At 39.0% G+C, this 16,572-nt stretch overlaps 1 protein-coding gene across 1 annotated transcript in view; it reads right to left on the reverse strand.

Annotated features, from left to right (window-relative positions):
* The window catches only part of ABCA13 (ATP binding cassette subfamily A member 13), a 457,705-nt gene that overhangs the window by 422,149 nt on the left and 18,984 nt on the right, over positions 1–16,572 (reverse strand). The window contains exons 2-4 of the mRNA XM_045286290.1: positions 8,113–8,206; positions 7,118–7,241; positions 1,445–1,602 (exon numbers count right to left, since the gene is read on the reverse strand). Coding sequence (XP_045142225.1) covers positions 1,445–1,602; positions 7,118–7,241; positions 8,113–8,206 — 376 coding nt within the window. The remainder of the gene's footprint in view (positions 1–1,444; positions 1,603–7,117; positions 7,242–8,112; positions 8,207–16,572) is intronic.

Genomic DNA, 16,572 nt, shown 5'->3' on the forward strand with positions numbered 1-16,572 from the left:
TCATGTAGTTAGAGGAGGTCAGGTACCGTCCTCATGTCCCCACATTTTTTAAACACCATTAGAGATAGCTCAAATAGCAGCAAATTGAAAAAAAATGAAGGCTTTCGATGGCAGATATATAGATGTAGATACACACACACATATATATAGTTCCCTTTTTGTTTTGAGAATGATGAGGGCAACAAATGTGCAAATGCACTTGACACAATGGATGGATGGATGGATTGTGATAAGAGTTGTCTGAGCCCCCAATAAAATGGTTTGTTTTTTAAAAAAAAACTACATTTGAAAATCAAGTCCTATGAAAATACAAATCCTTCATAAAAGAGGCTAAAACCAGAACTTGAACATTTGGTGTTTGACCCCAGACACTCTTCTTGGCCACACTGAACAAAGCTGCGGTTTCTAGTAATCACACCCCAGATCACCTCCTGTGGGGAGCTCATTCTTCACCTGTCTCACCTGAATGTCATGAAAAGAAAGAAACTTTATATGAAAAGAAAAAATCTGAGTTGGATGGATGGACTTAGCCAGTAAAACTACATGATCTCCCAATTAGATTTGAAATTTTGATAAAAGCAAATATTTTTGTTTTAAGTATACAATATTTGGGAAATATCTGTGTTAAACTATTATTCTTCGTTCATTTAGTGTTCAAATTTAACTGAATGTCATGGGCTTTATCTGATAGCCATAATAGCACACCTTTGTCCATCAAAGAAGTGGCCATTAAGCAAAAGTCTGGTGCATTCATTTTCAGACAGGTCCAAGCAGCTCCATTGATAAACTGAGTTTTCTACAAACTATTTCCATTCTAATTTTTTCTGTATTAAATTTAGAAATAAGAGGTGGCACCCACAGAATGTGAGCATTGCTCATTAGGAACAGAAATTACTTTCAATAATTGCATTCAATAATATAAAAGTAATCAAAGTAAGTTTCTCATTAAAAATAAGAGCTAAGTGTTGTTTGCATTAAAAAAAAAACACACACACAGTCCACAAGGAAGAGGATTCAGTGTGTGTGTGTGTGTGTGTGTGTGTGTGTGTGTGTGTGTGTGTGTGTGTGTATTTAGAAGAACAGGAAATACAAAAGGAATACACCAGAAGCAGAAAGGAAATAAGACAGGGAAAGTAGGGAGTGAATAGATGAGTAGACAGTGCAGGGACAGATTACAATGCCCTCTTAAGATGTGTGGCTTATGCATTGCACAAAGATGCTTTCACAGGGGACAGAAAAGAGTAGAAACCTGACCCCACTCTCCATGAATAGTCCTGGTCCTGCCATTTATCCACCAAGAAGAAACACCATTTATCCACCAAGAAACACAAGAAGAGCCGAGTGCATTAAGGAAACAAAGCTAGGATTTTAAAGATTCCATTCTTTGCAGCCTCCTGGGGTCTTTGTCCCGGTGACTAGTATCAGTTATGAGAGATTCACTTGCCTGGAGTCTTGGATCTGTTTACCCAAAGTTTGTGTAAGTGCGCTGCCTTTTTCACCGTTTCATACATGTTCTTGGCAACATCCTGCATCTCTCTTAAAAAGGCTAGGTGGCTAGTTTTCTTCATGTTGTGGTCAGCTGCAGTTTGGAACCTAGATGACCTTTAGAAAAAAATAATAAATAAATACTACAAAAGGAATTTTATTAAGGGCATAAATTGCCTTTGCATGTTTGATTATCCATACCAAATCATTTTCAACTAGACTTACCAGTAAACACTTTCACCAACTCTCCACAGAGGCCAATCTCACTTGAACCTCACCAAAAATGAAAATTATCCTTAAACAGGTCTGCTAATTTAAAACTAGAAAATTGTACTTTTTCATTTTACTGTCTATAAAACCCACTCATTTCACATGTTTATGAATTCTTTGATTTTCTTTGTTTATTCAATGTATATTGCACATTACACACCACGAGAGGTGGAGTTCCTCAGGGGAACAAATGGTTATCATGCTGGGCTACTGTTGCAGGATATAAAAGAGATATAAAATCTAAAACATAATTAAAGGAGAGCACTTATTAAGTCTTAAACAAGATGAGACTATTTGTCTCTGCCAAGAACTGTGCTGGGGATCCTGTTCTGCTGGCACTCTTTTCCCTCTTATTCATGAGATTTGCTTCTTCTCTCTCTCTTCCTTTTTTAGGTTTGCTAGTGGTTTGTCAATTTTGATAATCCTTCCAATTAGCTAACTTCTTGCCTTATATATTTTTAATATTGTTTTTCTATTTTCTGATTCCTTCATTTCTTGTATGTGCTTTATTGTTCTTTCTCTTCTAATGGCTGAAGGTTTCTTCTGCACCTCTTGTTATAATTGTTGAAGATGATTGATAAAGATGTCATTTGGGGTTTTTCATTTGATGTATGAATTTATTGCTTTAAATTGCCCTCTGAGGACTGTTTTGCTGTGTCCCAAAAATGTGGGTACAGTATATTTTCACTCTTGTTTGTTTTAAGGATTTTTAAATGTTCACGTTTCTGTTTTCCAGTTACATAATAGTTTGCAAGCAAGATGCTAGTCCATTTCTATACATTTGCTTTCCTTTCATTGATCTTCATATTATTCACTTTTAACTTTATGGCATAGTGATCTGACAAAATGGTTTGTAAAATCTAAATAATTTAGATTTCAGATGTGGCACCAAAAAAGTACATGAAACTAAAGGGGAAAAGTAGATACAATGGAATTTATCAAAATGAAAAAAACACCAGAATAGGACAAAAGTTTGTGAAACACACAAGTTAGTTTAAAAAAAAAAAAAAGCAAACGAACAACAACCAAAAAAAACATTACTTTTAATTCCATTTTGCCACAAACTTTTTGAAAGTCCTTTGTAAATCTGATGTGTATGTAAAATGAAGTCTTGCCATCCTTGCCACAAAGAAGCACTCTTGCCTCACTTCTTCCAATTCAGATGGGTTTGTCCTTTTAGCAGCCCATGGTACTTTCAATATTCTTCTCTAGCACCACAAATCAAAGACACCAATTCTTCTATGGTCTTCCTTATTCAATGTCCAACTTTCATATGCACATGATGCAATAAAGAATACCATGCCTTTGGTCAGGCACACCTTAGTCCTCAAAGTAATATCTTTGTTCTTCAATACTCTAAAAGGTCTGGCAGTAGATTTACCTAATGTTAACACATCTCTTAATTTCTTAACTGCTGCTTCCATTATTACTGATTGTGAGTTTGAGTAAAGCAAAATCCTTCATAACTTCAACATTTTCTCCATTTATCATGATGGTACCTATTGGTCTAGTTGTGAGGATTTTGGTCTTTCTTATATTGAGTTGTAATCTATACTGAAGGCTACAAGTCTTGATTTTCATCAGCAGTTGTTCAATTCCGCCTCACTTTCAGCTAGCAAGCTTGTGTCATCGGCAGACCCCAGGTTGCACTGCACTTTTCTTCATGTAATTCAGCTTCTCTGGTGATTTGCTGAGCATACAGATTGACAAGTATGCTGAGAGGACACAACCCAGATGCACACCTTTCCTGATTGTAAGCGATGAAATACTCCCTTCTTCTGTTCTTACAATAGTCTCTTGACCCAAGTTCTGAATGAGCACAATGAAGGATTCTGAAATTCCCATTCTTCTCAAGGTTATCTGCAATTTATTATGGTCCACATAGTCGAATGTTTATGTATACATAATGAAACACAAGTAAACATATTTCTGGTGTTCTCTGCTTTGAACCAAAATCCATCTGACATCAGCAATGATATCCTGTATTCCACGTCCTCTTCTGAATCCGGCCTGAACTTCTGGCAGCTCCCTGTCAATGTACTGCTGCAACCATTGTTAGATAATCTTAGGCAAAATTTTACTTATCTGAGAAATCAATTCTATCATTCCACAGTGTGAGCATTCTGCTGGGTCACCTTTCTTTGGAATGGACACAAATATAGATTTCTTCTGCTCAGATAGGCAAGCAATTTTAACCACCAACCACCAAAGCTAGTGATGAAGAAATTGAAGAATTCTACCAATGACTTCAGTCAGAAATTGATCAAACATGCAACCAAGATGAATTGATAGTTATTAGGGATTGGAATGCAAAAGTTGGAAACAAAGAGGAAGGAACAGTAGTTGGAAAATATGGACTTAATGATTAAAAATGAAACAAGAAATTGCATGTTAGAATTTTGCAAAACCAACATCTTGTTCATATAAAATTCCTTTTTTATGACAACACAAAATGTCACTATGCACATGGACTTCCCCAGATGGAATACACAAAAATCAATTGACTACATCAGTGGAAAGACACTGTGGAGAAGCTCGATATCTGCAGCTAAAAGCAGACCAGGGGCCAACTGTGGAATAGACCATCAACTACTCATACATAATTCAGGATAAAGCTGAACAAAATTAAAACAAATCCACAAAACTCAAAATATGACCTTGAGTTTATCCCACCTGAATTTCGAGAAAATCCCCCTAACAGATTTGATGCATTAAACACTAATAACAGAAGACAAATAGGTACATTTTTTTAAATGTACAAGTTCCCTAGTCATAAAAGACATTCAAATCAACGACAAAATGATATAAAATCTCACAGCCATTAGTATGACTGTTGTTATAGATTGAATTGTATCCACCAAAATATATAAGATAAATCTGAAATCCCATAATCTTGGTTATAATCCCATTGAAAAATGAGTCTTCTAATGGTACAGAATAGAGAATTCAGAAATAAATCCATCCACCTATAGAAAAATGACCTTTTTGACAAAGAGCCAAAAAAGATTAAATAGAAAATAGATACTCTCTTCAACAAATGGTACTAACAAACGGGGATCTCTGTTTGTGGAAGAATGAAAAGGAGCATTCCTCAACCCAAACACAAAAGCGAACAAACATCCATCAAAGACCTAAATGTAAATCCCACCACCTTAAATTTAAAGCAAAGTTTAACCATAAGCTTAGAAAAACTTAAGTTTTCACAGGGAAACACTTAAGTGCCCTAAAGCAAAGCATAGACACACTTATCATGCCAAATATAGCAAACTCACTTCATTAGATCTGAATTATCAAATGTAATGCATGAAACACTGCCTTTTTGTTGTTGTTTGTTTTATTTGACAGATGAGTGAAACCTTATGTGTAGCAAAGGACATCATCAAAAGAGTGAAAACACAACCCATGTGGTGCGAGGGGGGAGACTGACAATGATAAAAGGACAAGGACCTAATCTCTAGAATCCATAGAAAACTGTAACAGCCCAGTAATAAAAAGATGAATAACTCAATTAAAAATGAGTAAAGTATAGGACCATTCACCAAAGACAACATCCAAATGACCAGCAAACATGAAGAAATGCTTATAATCACTAGGCATTCAGGAGATACAAATCAAAGCAATGATGAGATATTATCTTACACTGGCATTGACAACGAAGTTCAAAAAAACAGAAAATAACAAATGCTAGAGAGAGTGAGGAGATACTGGGACCCTTGTATACTGCTGGTAGGACTGTCAATACATAAAGCCACAGTGGAAAGCAATAAGACACTACCTCAAGCAACTGATAATCAAAATCCCATACAATCCAGCAATCCCCCTACTGGATGTATATCCTAAAGAAGTAAGAGCCACAATATGCCACTCATGTTCACTGCAGAATTGTTCACAACAGCAATAAGATGGAAATAACGAAAATGCCCATGACTGGAATTATATACAAAGAAATTCTGGTACATACATACAACGGAATACAATGCTACTATGCATAGCTAAAGAAAACCATGACAAAATCATGAAGCACCTCATGACATGAATAGATGTTATGCTGAGTGAAATTATCCACTCACAAAAGAGCAAATATAATGACACCACTGCTTATAAGGGAGGTGGTGGGCAAGATAAAGGCTCTCAGACCAAAGGGAACAGACTTTAGAGGTTACCAAGTTCGGGGAAGGGAGGGAAGAGGGGATGGGGCAATGGGCTGGACTATTGATGCATATATCAACTTAGGTTGAATAGAAGATGGTGGTCCATGGCAGGTGGGGAGCGGGGGTATAATATCTTTTATATTGCACACTTCAAAATGTAAGCACCCTTTATAAATATTATGCCAGATGTATGCACAATTATCTGGAGACTAACTTTCTTCATTCAGCCTAAAATTAAAAAATAAAGATGACACATTTTATATGTCTTACATTTAAATAACTTGGATTTTTCAATTTTGGGTTGTTCAGTAGATAAAGCAAAACCTACCCCATTTATACCTGATAAATACAAACTATCACACCCAGTCATAAACCTTATTCCCAATTGCACTTGAGAGAAGTTTCCAGAGCACTAAAGATCCTCCAGGTAAACCCATTCTCTTTGACATTTGCATGAATCACTTGCTGCTTTCTCCTTTTGATATTCAAAGCCATTCAAGGCTTTAGTAACCATGGCATGGCTTAGCATTGAGAGAATCAGAGTAAGGATGAACTAGTGTAGAGTTCGTTTAGAAGGAGCCTTAGTGGTGCTGTGGCTTAGGCATTGGGGGTGCTAACTACAAGGTCAGTTAGTCTGCCAGTCACTCCATGGAGAAAAAGCAGGCTGTCTGCTACCAAAAGATTTACAGTCTCATTTACCCTATATAAAGTCACCATGCGTGGGAATTACCATGATGATCCTGGATTGGGACTTTGTTTAGTCCATTTAGGGACGTACATTGAGAATTAAGAAACAGTTGACCTTTGCTTTCATTTTATTTCAGCTTGGAAGAGGGTGCTGGTAAACCCGGTAGGTAGCTCACTAAACACTTATCTTAGGGATACTGACACCAATTAAAAAGTTGGTTAAGTAAGTCATATTGAGGTCAGGGTTTTAACCTACAGAAAGTATATTATGATATGCAAAATGTTTTCGGTAGTTAGCACTTACTCTGTGATTCTTAAAATAGCAATGAAAAGATCTCCTACCAGAAAATAGCCAATAGTTGTAGCCAGTACTGCATGTCTGAAATTAATAAAATTCATATTACCCTGAATTCTGTTCATCTCAGTATCTCGAAATTATCTGAAACCATTGAGCCTTGATTAAAAGCACCATACTTGTTCTATGCACCAGCTTTCCATGAATTCTGAAAGAGTGTTTCTCTTACCAAAACTGGTGCTCAGCTGGCCCTTCATAGCTTATATTCTGGCACTGTGACCCGGTGTTGCAAAGAAGGCTTTGGACAAAGGGGAAAACACCCCTGCTTGGCAGGTCTCGAGCTTGCAAGTAACCTGGAAGAAAAAAAAATGATTACATGAAACTTATAGCAAAACTTGTGCAAGTTACTCAACTCACTGCCGTGGAGTCTTATTTCGACTCATAAGGACAGTGCAGGATAGAGCATCACTATCCTTGTGTGTTTCCAGGGCGACAACGCCTGGTCTTTCTACTGTGGAGAGACTGCTGGGGGCTGAATGACGGTCCTTGTGGTTAGTAGCTCATTGCATAAGCTGCTAGTCCACCTATTTTAACGTTTTATTGTTTTCTTGTGGTTTTTTTGTTTTGCTTTTGTACATCGTGTAGTTAGTAATAGATACTACATACAATGTTGTAATGCATAATTTGCTATCACTTTCAGATGTCCGTTTGCAATGTTATGACTAAGTTTTCAAAACACTGCTATAAAGCATGCTACAAAAACTAGGAAGAAAGAGGGAGACCCTCCAGAAGTAATCAGAATGCAATTTCTTCATATGTCAGGGACTATCTATATTTATGAGGACCTACACTTTTCAGCCTCAAAATGATCCAATTTGATTGGATAAATTTACCTATTTTCTAGATTTAGCATACACATATGAATATTTTCTTAAAGGTGATAGGCCTAAAATGACACCTGTTAGCACATACCCTATAAACTACTACTATTGTGATAACACACCCACTGCTGTAGAGGCTACTACTCATAGGGACCCTTCCCAGGCTGCGAATCTTTACAAGAGCCTAAAGCCTCGTATTTCTCCTGCGGATCATGCAGGGAGCAGTCCGGCATATCCAACATTGCGATACTGTAAGACACTCAGAATTCAGATTTTATAGAGTAAGTGGCATTATTTATCAGAAGTGTGTATTTTTAGAAGTATAAACAAAAGCGAAACTTACAACTGTCTCTATGTCTAGGAGGTTCTTGAAAACGAAGTACTGTCAGAATCAAAAACAGGATGCATGGCCAGAGAAATTCAGCCAGGGAGAGAACCTGGGGAAAGTTACACAAAAAGGTATTGATTGAACAAATTGTAAAGCATTAGGTACCTCTTCCCTTGAGAGCAAACACTCCCTTGTAAAAGAGGTCATTGCCATCCACAGTGTGCACTACGTAAAGAATGAACCCTTTATGACTGAGGCTGAGAGGGCTCCATTCATTTCTCACAGTGTCCTTATGGATGACTCGCCTCGCCTCCCACCCACCTGGCCTCTTCTTCTCTTTTCCCTCCATGTGTGCATGTATTGACCTTACAACAGTAAAAAAATAGCTACGTTTATTCATTTTTGTCACACTGCAAATAACCAATTTCTTTTCTTTTTCTAATATATTTTACATTTCTGACTTTTCCATCCAAATAAAGATTTGCCAGAGTTGGTTCTTCTCGTGTACCTTCATCTTGTTTTCCAGTGCTACCGAAATTAGAGCTTCAATTCTGAGCGCCCCATTTGCAGAAGCCTGTTGTTGGCTGTTAAAATCCAAAGTCCATTTGCAGAGTGCCCTGTAGATGAAGCCTTCATGAATTTCTTCTGATCCTTAAGCAAGGCAGAGTGCATCAGAAAATGGATTACCTCCATCTTCTCCAGCAGCCCAGGGGTGGTGGGGGTGGGGGTGCAGTGTCTAAGGGGCTTGATTGGGTGTGTCCTTGATGGACAATACTGGCGGGTCACATAGTCATGAGTTGTACCCTATCAGTAGTTCCCTGACTGTGTTGGTAGAAGTCTCTGGACTAATCTTGTAAGCACTTCTACCTAACATGATGTATGCTTCCCACGCCTCCCAATTCTGCTTCTGTAGTCCCAGCTGTTACTGTGATGTATTCATCAGCATCATGGATTTATGATTCTTTCCTTATTTCATGCCTTATGTAACTAGCATCCTGATTGTGAATCCTTGAATGCCATTATAACCTTCTGCTAATGGTCTTTTGTGTCTTTGTATCTTTTAAGGCTTACTAATAAATGTTCTCCTTAAATTATATTTGATAGAGGTGGATCGTTTGTACCATGAAACATACCACATGAATTCATAAATATTATTTTCCTAGTTGTACATTTTTATCAAATGTATTCATATACCCATACTATCAATGAATATTTTTACATAAAAATAGTTTCTCTTTTGAGCGACTTCCTTGAGATTGGAAAAAACTCAAAATATAATTGAGATCAAATCCCTTGATAGAAACCAGAAGACAGCTACCAAAAGGATTGTAAAACTTTGAGCAACTTGAATTTTCAAAGGGAAAAAAACAAACAACTATCATTGATACATGAGTTTTATTTATTTGGGAAAGATAAACTACCTGCAAGGTATAACTAGATTAAACATTAATTTTTCAGAAATCCTCAAATCTAATAAAATTATTTTTTAATCAGTTGCTTTTATGATTCATAATCCTCTATTGACTTCAGCTCATATCATGGTACACATACAATTATTTTATAGCCAAGAGCTAATGCACAAACACCTAAACCCCTGCTAGTTAAGAAACCCACAGTACTTACCCAGTAAAGAAGGTGTGGAACTCAAGAAGGACACTATTTCAGACTCTGCTACAAAGCTTTAAACTAAATTAAACTTCTGGTCGCTTCAGCCCTTACTCTTTAAATGAGATGACCCGAATCCACCTGCTCCCATTCTTCCTTTGAAGGTCAAGCAAACTACGCTAGGTGTGGCCAGGTGAGTGTAACGTGGCCGAGAGCACAACTACAAAATGGGGATAATTACAGAAGAAAAGAAATCATCCACTTCAAAATAATGCATAGAACAAAGTATATTTTGTTCCCAAAGTGCCTCATTGTGAAAAGTTGCAGGACAAATGGCCGAAACCCAATATCACACATACTGATAGCAGAGAAAAAGCCTGCGGAAGATTATCCTGCGGTTCAAGGAATCACAAATAAAGAGGAAAGGTCAAGAACACTCAGCAGACTGAAATCATTTAAGTTAATTTCGTTTCTTTTCTTGAACAAATTAATGTAGTGGAGTATGGATGTAGAGGGGGGAGGGGAGCATTCTAGAAATAATTTTGAAAATGTGAAAAATAGGAAATGTACTTTTTTTTTTTTTGCTGCAAAAGGAAGCTTTATTGCTTCCATTTGGTCCCAGGCTTGGGGGAGGGGCTCCAGGGCGGTGGCGCGGTGGCGCTGTGGCTGGCGGGGCGGGGAGCAATGGGGGTGGCAGGGGGGAGGCAGAGGGGCCCTCACAGGTGGCTGGCGGCCCGCAGGGTCCTAGTCCTATTTGAGGGTGAGCCTCTCCAAGATCCTCGCCCCGCCCGGCCTGGGGGCTGGCCGGCCTGCGGAGGTGGGTCAGGCGGTCGCTGATCTCCTTGAGGAGTTTCATCCTCCTTGTCCAGGAAATGGTTCTCCAGAAAGTCACCGAGCTGGGGGTCCGCGTGAGTGGACCCCACGGCCTGCAGGTCCAGAAGGGCCTGGTTGCGGGTCTTCTCCAGGGCCAGGGCCGCTGCCGTGGCGTCCAGGGTTCAGCCCCACTCATCTTGGGGCGCCTTCTGCACATCCTGGAGGAGGCACGGCCGCCGCGCTGCTGCTGCAGCTTCCAGAGACACTGAGCCCGTCGCACTTCACCTTCACCCGCTCGCAGAAGACGTGTTCCGCCTTCCAAGGCCACATCGTCGCGGTCGAAGCCCAGAGAGAGGCAGGCGTCAGAGGCCCGCAGATGCAGGCTGACCAGACTGGGGACGCCAGCGGCCTCAGCTTCAGCGGATCTGAGAACTCATGATCGGTCGGTTTGGAGGTCACCACACACCAAACAGAAGTGTTCGCTGGTCCCAAGAAGAGGGGCTGGCCAAGAAGATGGTCCTGAAGTTACTTCCGGAGCGGAAACTGGAGCGAGGTGGAAGGTTGGAGGCAGGGAGTCCCCTGACCTGTCCCCTTCAAACACTGTTGAAGCAAGACACAGATCCAGGGGACTCCCCGGAGAGCTTCGGAAATGTACTTTTTATTAAGGTATTTTTTCAAAATCAAACTAAAACCCATGCCTACGACCATCGATTCTATTTCTATTCAGGTTTCAATTAGAAATAAAATGATTTATAGACTCGAATCCAGAGAACTCTTTCGGATTTTATAAACAAATGAGCATGCATGCAGTTAGGATAAAGGTGGCTTGTGCGCCAGTGGTTTGCGTTTGACCACTAAACTTAAGATGGGCAGTTTGAACCCATACAGGACCCCCACAGAAGACAGGCCTAGGAATCAGCCTCCATAATGATTACAGCCAAGAAATCCTTATGAATCAGTTTGATTATGCAATTCATGGAGTCACCATGAATTAGGATCAAGGGCAATGGGTACCTTGAAGGGTTTTTTGCTTTCTTTTTATAGTTTGGAAAACTTTCAAGTAGAAAGCTTTTATAGTTAGGAAATATTAAGTACAGAAAGAATATAACACCACTCCCCAAAAAAATACTTAAAAATTTTTTAATTTTCATTTTAAACACTGAACATAGATAGATAAGCATCGCTCACTCTCCCACACTGCCACCAAGTCTTTGCCGATTTATAGCAACCCCACAGGACAGGGGCAAACTGCCCCCGTGGGTTTTCAAGACTGTAAATCTTTGCTAGAGTAGAAAGCCTCCTCTTTCTCCTGCAGTGTTTGGTGATTTCAAACTCTTGACCTTGAGTTTAGCAACGCAGCGCAACCGCTGCACCACCAGGGCTCAACTATAGAAGCATAATTGGTGATTTTCGAAATGGTTATTATATCCACTCTTATAAATCTTTCACATTCAAAGATTACATAATACTCTACTGTAGAAATGATTTAACCAATGTTCTAACAATGAAACGTTTTGTGATTTCTTTTGGGGGTCAATGCCATTATAAATTTTAGTTACTTATTTGGCTGATGTTTTGAAGTCTATCTGGTGAAATTGCTAATAGAATTACTAAATCAGAATGTATCGAATGTTTCATTTGGATAGATGCACACAATATGCAATACACAAAAGTTGAACCAATTATACATAAATTAATTTGTTTTCATGTATATAAATTAAATGCAATTCACTTCAAGTATGTGTTTTTTTGTTGTTGGGTCCTTTTTAGTAAATTGTAACTCATAGCGACTGTATATGACAGCAGAGAATGCCTCCTAGGGTTACTTGGGCTGTACTTTTTATGGGGGTGAACTGTCCGAGGTTTTGCTCTCCCAAGGAGTGGTGGGTGGTTTCCTCTCTCTAACCTTTTGGTTAGCAGCCCAACATTGAATCATTACGCAGTCAGGGCTCCTGTACATTCCCAGTGGCACGAGGGCTTAAACATGGACATTTTTGTCAACTTAGAGGGAAAACTACGACATTATGTTCAAACATTTTATATAAATTAAATGCATACGTAACCAATTCCTGATATGTTTACTGCATGTTCTTTTGGTATCCATCGTTGGTTCTATGTATTTCAAATATGTTTTCCAATATTTTGCTAGTCTTTTTGTTATTTAAATCCCTTATGAAATCAATTTATCAATATATTTAAGTATACCACCTGGAATTTTTCACTCTATAAAGAGATCACATAATTTGTAAAGGACTTTGTCAAGGCCAAATTAAAATACAAACTAAAAAATAGCTCGGTTATCAAGTTGATTTTGACTCATAATCAGTGGCAATTTTGAAATTTCAAATACTTATTTAATAGTTCAGTCAGTATCTGTCAATCCAGAGTAAGTTTCTAGTGCAAATACAAATAGCATTTTACAAAATAATAAAGTGCTACATCTTATAAAACTATTGAGAATATCCTCTGAGGACCTTAAATTAAAAATAGATGTCTGATCAAAACATAAAATCAAAAGCATGAAATAAGTCTGGTTTTAAAAGCCAGTCAATCATTGCCACTTCTAGAAAGCACAAAAACAGGGAAAACTTGACTCTCTTTTGAGTTTGAGATTACTCCATTCCAAAGACTAGGCTCCACCCCTCAAGTCAGCTGCATCTTTACTCGTAGGAGATGAGTGAATCAATGTCTTCCATAAAAAAACTTCTCAGCAAGGGTACAAAAGCAGCCTTTCCTTTCTCATCGCATTTTTGTGTTATGTGTTTCTTCTCATATGTCACTGAATCTTACTTCATGTTGTAATCTTATCCTGTCCAGTGGGAATACCTTCTGGTAAACCCGAGTGCTTAGGTCTGTCTCCACATTCAAGGCTGTTTATTAATGAAGTCTTTTTTTATTCTGTTTCAAAATGTTATTGGCATTAATACATATATTAAATCATTCCTCAGTTCAATCACGTCCATAAGAATTGTACATTTACTACCACAATCATTTTCAATATGGACCCCTTGACGTCACCACCCCTTCACCCCATCTCTACCTCTTCTTAACATTAGGAATTAGCCCAAGGAAATAGTAGCATGAATGCCCTCCAATGGCAATTGGGGGTAGATACTACTGGAGGCTTCGTTCTCAAAAATATTAAAAAATAAACATCACTTGCTAAGTTAATTAGTGCTTACAAAATTATGGCCACTGTGTTAGTTACATAATTTCATGTCAACTTAATAAATAATTATAGGGGTGGAGTCTAGCTTGTCAGTCAGGTCACAGCCTGATGATGTCTTCTTGTGGGTGTGACCCTGTCATGAGGATTCTGGGAACTTCCTCTCTCTGCCTTCATCTTCCTGTTGACAAGCTAACAGGAGATTTACTGAGACAATCTTTCACCTTCCTGTTGACAAGCCACCCAGAGAATTGCTGAGACCTGCAGGAGCCGTGGAGATGCGTCCACCACCACTGGATCCACAAGACTTTGTCCCCACTGGCCCGTGATCTTTAACTTTGCATCAGTGCATGTGACTGCTTGAGTCTGGAAAAGGATTCATGGACTAGTATCAAACTTATGGGCTGATAGCAGACTTATGGGCTTGATCTGGACTGGGCTGGGATGTTTTCTTAATATACAATTACTCTGATATAAAGGATATTCTCATACATATGTGAGTGTTTCTGGATTTATTTCTCTATTCAACCTGGCAGAACACAGCCACCTTTTCAACAACCACAAAGTCCCCCATTCTTCTAGAAGGGATGCTTGAACTGGAAGTGAGAATGCCCAGGGGCAGCAGTTTCATATCCCCAGGGGCCTATCACATTATTTTTATAGATGTCCAAATCCAGGCCCTGCTCTCCTGCTCCCTGTCCTCTCTAGTCCGAACCTTAATGAAGATGTTCTTGAGAACCTTCAGCACGGCTACAGTAAGTGGACATTTTTTTAGCTATTAGTAACATATATACATAGAAACCTGTAAACGTAGAGGACTCCTGGATAAAAATGGCATATGAAAACTCCTTCACAGACTTTTTCTTCGCCCAGATAAAGGGGGTGGGTGGGGGGAGGGGGAGAAAACAAAGGAAGGAAAAGGGAACAGAAAGAGAGATCGACAGAACACTATCAAAGATCTCTTTGTCAAATACACAATTAACTTTTAAAAATGTCAATAAACAAGTTTCTAGAGTTCAGCCCAACAGACAAACCCAGATTTTTCAACGTATTTGCTGAGTTCTACCAGGATAAGCAGCATGAATGGTCTCTCTTTATCTTCCGTTTAGTGGGATATCAAATGAACACGGAAAGTCAACAATGAGGCAGATTCTGTTGGCTAAGTCTCTAAGAGTAGGACCACATAGAAGTATAAAAAAAATCCAAGGTTTGAAAATAAGTTCTTCAACTAGATTGATATAAAACATTTAACAAGACTTCAAAGAGAGCACAGAACCCAATTAGTCTTAATAAAGGGCCCATTCCATCTCAGATGCGTACCCTCACTCATCCTCACTGCCACCCCACACAGACAAACCCAGTGCCTCCTGTTATAATTTTTTTTTAACATTGTAGCACAAAAGATATTGTGTTAGTCTGGGTACTTTAGAGAAACAAATCCACAGAAACTTATGTATAAGAGAGAGTTTTATATAAAGGTTAAGTGCTCATCAAGAAAACATCCCAACCCAGTGCTGCCCAAGCCCACAAGTCCAACATTAGCCCATATGTCCGACACCAATCCACAAAGCACTCCTCCATCTCGCAAAATACACACAATGATGCTAACTGCAGGAGGAAAGGCAAGTCAGTGAATGTGTAAGCATCTCAGCGCTGACAGGGGTCTCCACAGGGCTCCTCCAGCACCCAGGGCTGCATCGGGGTAGGTCCATATGGATTCTTCTCAGAAATGTCTTGCAGGAAGTGAGCGTAGCCAGCGAAAGCAGGGAACTAGCTAACACAGCTGCACCTTGGTGAGACCATCAGAAAGCAAGAGACCTGAGAACTCGAAAGGCAAGGCTCACCGGAGCCATTTATCCCTCTGCCCTTCAATTAACCCCACATGTGTTTATCGGCCAGGTTGGCACAATAAACTAACTCAGACATGCTCAGAGATCACACAAGAGTTAAACTGAAAAGTTTCTGAATTATGGAAAGGAATGAGGAACAAATACAACACCTGCAGAGAGTGTGGAAGAGCTGCACAAGTATGAGTCATATTAAGAGTATGGCAACTATCCAAACACCCTGGAGTGAACCGGACCACACAAGGAAAGCAATGACATCATGGAGCATGACTGAGAAAGAGACATCATTCAGATAAGAGAAATAAACCCTTCAAAATCATCTCGCAAACAAGAATCATTTAATAACAAGTGTCCTGAACACAAGATTCCAATGATAATAATATAATTAAAACCCATAAAAAGGGAGACTAGGTTATTTAAATGGAATACATAATAACAGCATACAACATCACTGTGGAACTACTAAATGCTTTTGAAAATGTCAGGAGAGAATAAAACTCAAGTTCACTGCCATCAAGTCAAGCCTGACCTCAAGGGGACGAGGAGATCCACCCATTTCAGATCTTTACAGGTGTAGAAACCTGCATCTTTCTTCTGTGGAGGGACCGGTGGGCTCACACTGCTGGCCGTACATTCCGCACTCCAGCCTGTAAGCCATTAGGCCAATAGACACTGCATACATTTGGGATTTCTGAAATTGACCAATGCTTTTAGATAGCACTGGCTTTTAAAATTATTTTAAAAGCAAAAAAATAATAATAGGAAAATCTAATATATTTGAGAAACAGAAACTAATGAACATCCCTGAAACAGAGAAGCAAATAAACCCAACCAAAAATATGCTTCCAGACATGGCACAGGAGAATTTACATTAAGTACAGAAATTTTATCTACAGGTTCAAATAGTCTATTTCAGAAAGCTTTAATTCAGAATGCTTCTGCTTGAGTTAAGCTACTGTCGTTCAAAAGATAAGTAAAGAATACACTTCAAGTATCCAGAGATGAGGGGCAAAAATCAATCTGTTAACAAGAGAACCCCCCCCC

The sequence above is a fragment of the Echinops telfairi genome, unplaced genomic scaffold (genome assembly GCF_000313985.2).
Source record: "Echinops telfairi isolate 266 unplaced genomic scaffold, ASM31398v2 ScPeMD7_7;HRSCAF=31, whole genome shotgun sequence".
NCBI classification, from domain to species: Eukaryota; Metazoa; Chordata; class Mammalia; order Afrosoricida; family Tenrecidae; genus Echinops; species Echinops telfairi.